At 35.9% G+C, this 6,890-nt stretch overlaps 1 protein-coding gene across 1 annotated transcript in view; it reads left to right on the top strand.

The window, feature by feature from the left end:
- ERI1 (exoribonuclease 1) overlaps positions 1-5,860 on the top strand; it is a 62,614-nt gene extending 56,754 nt beyond the window's left edge. The window contains exon 7 of the mRNA XM_007957110.2: positions 5,618-5,860. Coding sequence (XP_007955301.1) covers positions 5,618-5,860 — 243 coding nt within the window. The remainder of the gene's footprint in view (positions 1-5,617) is intronic.
- Positions 5,861-6,890: the final 1,030 nt, after the last annotated feature.

The following is a 6,890-nucleotide window of genomic DNA, read 5'->3' as shown; positions in this document are numbered from 1 at the left end:
AAGGAAGGTTGGGCAATCCTACTTCCGTAGTGATACTGCCTCGGAAACCCAAGGAGGGGTCGCTATGAGTCGGGGCCGACTCGACGGCAAGCAACAACAACAACAACATTGGTTGAGTAGTCCATTGTATGTATGCACTATATTTTGTTTATACATTTTTTCTGTTAATAGGCTATTATGAATAGTGCTGCAGTAAACATTGGTTTGTGTCTCTTTTTGAGTCTCTTCTTTAAGGTCTCTGGATATATACCTAGGAGAGCAATTGCTGGGTTATATTGTAGTTTTATTTTTAGTTTTTTTTGAAACCACCATACTTTTCCAGAGCAACTATACCATTTTGAATTCCTACCAACAGTGGATGAGAGTTTCAGTTTCCTCACGTCCTGATAACCAGAAGGCTGGTGATTCAAACTAGCAGCCACTCCTTGGAAAGAATTGGGCAGTCTACTTCCATAGAGGTAACTGCCTCCGAAACCCAAGGAGGGGTTGGTATGAGTCAGAACTGACTCGACAGCAGTGAGTTTTTGCAACACTTGTTTTTGAAAAACTTGTCCATGAATGTTCATAGCAGCAGTATTCATAACAGCCAAAGAGAGGGAACAAAGCAGATTTCATCACTTAATGAATGGATAAATAAAACTTTATATATGCATACAATGGAATATTATTTGGCACTGAAAAAGGGAAAAAGTATTGATTCATACTTCAACAAATAAAACTTTGTATATGCATACAAGGAGCCCTGGTAGCATAGTACCCAAGATACTGGACTACTAACTGGAAGGCTGGTGGTTCAAACCTGCCAGCCACTCCTCTGAAGGAAGATTGGGTAATCAACTTCTGTAGTGATACTGCCTCAGAAACCCAAGGAGGGGTTGCTATGAGTCAGGTCTGACTCGAGGGCACATAACAGCAACAACGTAGGCATACAATGGAATATTATTTGGCACTGAAAAAGGGGGAAAGTGCTGATTCATGCTTCAGCATAGGATTGTAATGGTAATGTTGTGCTTTTGATATGCATCTCTTTGGTGGCGAATGACACTGAGCATCCTTTCATGTGTTTGGTGGCCATGTGAATGTTCTTTTTGTGGGATGATCCAAGTCCTTAAGTTCTGGTGATAACTGTGGTTAAAACATTGGGCTGTTAACCAGGTCAGTGGTTCAAACCCACTAGCCACTCCATGAGAGAAAGATGAGGCAGTCTGCTTCCGTAAAGATTTACAGCTTTGGAAACCCTATGGAACAGTTCTGTTCTGTCCTGTAGCATCAGTATGAATCGGAATTGACTCCTTGCTGGTGATAAGTGGTTCATCAAAGTCTTTGTCCATTTTATGATTGGGTTATTTGTCTTTCTGTTGTTAAATTGTCAAAGTTTTGTATATATTTTGTGTATTAGATTCTTGTCAGATCTATGAATTCCGAAGTTATTTTTCTAGTCGGTACCTTGTCTTTTTTTACTTTTTTTATAAAATCTTTTGATAAAATATTTCATTTTCATGGGGTCCCATTTATTTATTTTGTCTTTTGTTGTTTGTGCTTTTGTTATTATATTAGATATTCTATTGTTGAAATATAGGCCTGACAGATTGTCCCTGCTTGTTCTAAGAATTTTAGGGTTTTAGAACAACAGTAAAGTAACAAGCAGGTATCCAAGTTGCAGTGCATAAAAATTCCTTCTTTAGAAAGAGTATTTCTCTCTGATTTTGTATTGCACTGGTAAATCTTGCCATTCCTGTAATGCAGTCACCCATGTGTAAGAGGGTAAGAGAAGATAATTTTGGAGAGAGAAGATCCCCTCTGGGTTATGTATAGCACTTATCAATTATAGATTGGGTCATCTATTTCCATAGGGATACTGCCTCAGAAACCCAAGGAGGGGTTGCTATGAGTGAAATTGACTTGATGGCATTGAGTTTTTTTTGTTTGTTTATTTATTTGTTTACCTCATCATTCAGACACTGAGAATGGGCACAACCAAATGAACCTGGTCTTACTGTGTACTGTTAAACTTCTAGCAACATCTTGGAGATTTCATAGAACTCCAGTTGAAGCACTATGCGTTAGGAGGTAACAATGTCAGATTGTCCCTTTTAGTGTGTTAGTTGCCACTGATGACCAGTGACTATCATTAATTTTTTAAGGATTGTAAAATGTGACCTTCTAATTTTGTTATTCTATTAGCTGGAATATTCTAAGAAAGGAAAGTTTCCCTCATCTAATATTTAATTACATTATGGTAATAGGAAAGACAGGAAAAATGATTCTTTCCTTTTATTAATCAGTTTTCAAAGCAATGAGTTGTTCAGTAGCATAACCTAATGAGTTCCATTAGCTTTTCTTAATGTTGTTGTTGTTGTTTGCCATTGAGTCAGACCTGACTCATACCGACCCCTCCTTGGGTTTCCAAAGTGGTATCACTGTGTAAGTAGATTGCCCAGCCTTCCTTCCGAGGAGTGGCTGGTGGGTTTGAACTGCCAGCCTTCTGGTCAGCAGTCAAGTGCCTTAGGCACTATGCTACCAGAGCTCCTAGTTTTTCTTAATGGTATCATTTAAAAATATAATTATACTGATTGGATACATTTTAATCCATCTTTGGCCAGTGGAAGCTTCTTTAACTATCTTTTCATTTCTCTAGCCCATGTTTCTGTAAGGTTGTTCTACCGTTTGATGAACATAAGTTCTTATTTTAATATAGTTGAATTTTACTCTTTCCATTAATGGTCCATGCTTTTGTGTCTTAAGAAACTCTTTCTTACCTCAAAATCATATTTTCCTTTATCTTGCAAAGCTTTGTTGTTTTCCCTTTCACTTGTAGGTGGTTAAATCTACCTGAGTTGATTTTTTTTTTTTTTAATGTTTCTCTTATATCTAGATGGCTAATCAGTTGTCCAAGATCATTTATTGAAAAAATAATTTTTACAGAACTGTTATATTGCAAGTCTAGATATTTGATAGAGAAAGACATTTTGGAGGAGGTGTGTGCTGTGAGTCAGAATTTATGGCAGTGGTTTTTTGTTTTGTGCTTCTTGAATCTATTACCCCCCCCCCCTTATTTCTGGAGCATTCTCAGCCATTGTCTCTTCAAATGTTGTCTCTATCATAGTCTTCTTTCCCATCCTTCTGATTAAATATATGTAGAGTTTCTTACTCTGACACCTACATTTTTAACCTTTTTTCTGTATTTTCTTTTGTCTTGATTTAATCTTGATCATTTTTTTCTGGTATACTGCCCCATTCACTAATTCTGTCTTTTACTCTGTCTAATAAACTATTAACCTGTCCATTGAGGATTTTTTTTAACTTCTTATTTTGAAATAACAGAATCATAGAATGTCACAAAAATAGTACATAGAGGTCTCATGTATAAATGATTTGCCAAAGGGCACCAGGTAGAATCCATGTCCTCTGACTTGCTGTACTACACTATTCAAAAGGTTAAGGATCTATAGTTGTAACTGAGTAAACAAAAGTAATTGGCTACAATGTAAGAATATTCCAAATGAACAGCAGATGAGGAGCGCTATATGTAAGGATACATTATCCCTAGTATAATAAAGTGGTATAATAGTAGGGGTTGTTTGTTATATATATGTGCATATACACACATGCTGTATACATATACATATGTATAAAAGGAGTCATACTGGCACAATGCTTAAGCGCTCAGCTGCTAACTGGAAGGTTGGCTTTTCAAACCCATCAATGGCTCCTCGTGAGAAAAGACCTAGTGATCTGCTCACATAAATATTTCAGCCTAGGAAACCCCGGGGGCTAATTCTGCTCTGTCATACAGGGTCGTGATGAGGTGGGGTTGACTCCATGACACTTAACAACAACAACAAGGTGTGTGTGAGTGTGCATATTGTTCACTTGTCTGAACAGTTTCAGTGAAGCCAGTGTAACTGCTTTTATAATACTCTGTTTATGTCTAAGAGAATACTTATATAAAAGGCAGTTTGAGAATTGTATATTGGTATACATTTCCCTTTTTGTTCTCTGGACTAAGAAATGTATTATATCTTTTGGGTGGTGATATCTATTATTATTTCCAATTTGAGAAAATAAAAAGGAATAATAATGCCAAGTGGTTAAATCAGGAGCCCTGGTGGTACAATGGCTAAGTACTCAGCTGCTAACTGAAAGGTCAGTGGTTTGAATGCAGCAGGGGCTCTGCAGGAGAAAGGGGAGGCAGTCTGGTTCCATAAAGATTGTAAACTTGGAAACCCCTGAGGCAGTTCCACTCTGTCCTGTAGGGTCACTATGAGTCAGAATTGACTCGACAGCAACAGGCTCGGTTTTTTGGCTTTTATTAGAAAAATAAAATTTTGCAGTTTATGTTTAGTAACTTTGTAAACATGACAGTTTTTAGTTCCTGTGGTGTTTTTTCAGCAATAACGGCTGTATTTTTATGCAAAACAAAAGTGATTTAATACAAAGTATACTAACTTCCTCACATGCTACTTCTGTCCAAAACAGTTTAAAACTGAGCAACAAAAGACGTTCTCATAGTGAAAATTAGTTGCATAATGTTAAGTATTAAAGCCTATGCTTTATCTCTAAGACATTTTACTAGGTCCTTACTCTAAATTTATACCTACTTTGAATAAATTTGATTATCCACTATCCTGCCTGTTCATAGTAATAGGAAGTTGGGAGTTGCACATAGAGGTTTTGAGAGGAAGATAATATTTTGAGAATAAAAAAAGATATGAAAAATTATTTTTTAAAGTACATTTTCTTGGTCATGTTTGGTGGAAGAACAAAAGTACATTGTGGTATCATAGCTTAAGATGATTACTGATGTTCACCATGGTACTTTTATATATCACTTGCTTTGTAATTCTCCCATTAACCTTGGAATAAGCAGTATTGTTATTCCCGTTTTACACATGAAGAAGCTGAGTCTCAAAGATGAATAGGTGATACAGATAGAAATGTGTAAACGTTAACAAAGTTAAGTTTTTTCTTGACAATAATCTACAGAAAACTGAACAATGATTCTCAGAAGTGGGAGGTACATATTGGAAGTGGAGGAATGTGTAAGATAGTTGTATTTATCAAAATGGAAGAGGTATTTAAATAAGTTGAAAAATATCATACTACATCATTAGCATCCCACATGCATTTTCTCCTTGATTCAGAGTTCACAGCTATCCTGAAAGTTTCATTATCTTTAGTTATCTAAAAAGGCTAAATGTTTTTGAGTGCTATCTAAGAAGTCAGTGAAGTAAAAGAATACAGAATATAGCACAAGAGAGTTAGTTTGGCTTCAAAAGGTAGATCTTCAACGATATTTGGAACAACACATTATCTTTAATCAATGGTTTGTTAAATGATAAAACTCCATACAATTATAAAACTTCATAAAATATGTAAATGTTTGAGGATCCCATCTGTTTGTATTTTCAGTTAAAACTCTAAGATCATTTATTAAAATGCCAAAAGCTTGAGTTACCTGTTTGCTGCATTTGGCCAAGAGTATTGTCATTTGCGTAACGTTAGCTATTACTGTTAATTTTCACTTTCTTGTTTTTCCATTTATCTGTGGTTTGTACTGTATTTTATTTAGATTATTAAAGGATTATTTACTAAGTTGTGTTTGTCTATTTTTCAGGTTCCTAGAAGCCAAACCAAACTGACTATAATGCTTGAAAAACTGGGAATGAATTATGACGGGCGGCCTCATAGTGGACTTGATGACTCTAAGAACATTGCCCGAATTGCAGTTCGAATGCTTCAGGATGGCTGTGAACTCCGTATCAATGAAAAACTGCACGCGGGACAACTAATGAGTGTGTCCTCTTCCTTACCAATAGAGGGCACTCCAGCTCCACAAATGCCACATTTTAGAAAATAACATCACCATTTTTTGCGTGAATCATCATTCTAACTGGAGTTGCTACAAAGATGTAGCAGATAAATACTCGTTAAGTTAGTCCTGCAGTGCAAAATTCAAGCACCTTAAACATTTAAAATCTTACTGTAGTTATAAGGGTACCTAGTAATAAATATATATAAGTGAATAGATTTTGTGGGGAGGGTATATTGAATTCTTTGTCACCAGCACTTTTGATACAAGCAGTATTTGTTACCCAGTAACAGTTCCTGCTTAGAACTGAATTTTATAATTTAAGGTGTCCAGGATGTATTCCTTTTGGTTTTAATATGCAAAGTTGTATTGGCTCGCCCCTTGAATGTTTTATTGATGTTAAAATACATAATTCATTTCTACATTAGCATCATTACATGAAATCATTTCTTAAAATGCAGACCGGAATGGAAGGCAGGCCTTATCTATCTAGCCCATGGCTTTTAAGAATATCATTGTCCTTTTGATTTTTGAAGTTTATATATGATATTCATATATATGTGGTGAATTTCATAAAGTACTTGGTATACGTATTTGCCTACATTTCTTTTTAATTCATAATTTGAAGACTAGTAATGTGTTATAGAGTCTGGAGAATAATTAAGTTACTGATGAAATTAATGAAAAGTCAGAAGAAAATTGAAATGTATATCACAAGGGCTGTAGTGGTGCCTAGTTAGGCACTAGGCTGCTAACTGAAAGGTTGGCAGTTTAGGCCCACCATCTGCTCTGCAGATGACATGGAAGTCTGCTTTCATAAAGATCACAGCCTTGCAAACCATAAGGGGCAGTTCTACTCTGTCCCATAGGGTTACTGTGAGTCAGAATTGACTTGATGGGCAGCAGGTTTATTTTGCTTTTTTTTTTTTTTTAAATTTTTAATAGCTCAAACTTTATAATAGATAAATCAGAGGGGTTTTTTGGGGGGGAGGTGGGGGTCTGGTCCTCCATCTGGTTATATACATCTGCCCCTAATTCTTAAATATAAGAGATCATACTTTGATAAGAGTCACCACTT

The sequence above is a fragment of the Orycteropus afer genome, unplaced genomic scaffold (genome assembly GCF_000298275.1).
Source record: "Orycteropus afer afer isolate SDZICR_OR568_19922 unplaced genomic scaffold, OryAfe1.0 scaffold00706, whole genome shotgun sequence".
Classification (NCBI taxonomy): domain Eukaryota; kingdom Metazoa; phylum Chordata; class Mammalia; order Tubulidentata; family Orycteropodidae; genus Orycteropus; species Orycteropus afer.
The sequence above is the reverse complement of the archived record's forward strand: the minus strand, read 5'-3'. Positions and strand labels throughout refer to the sequence as shown.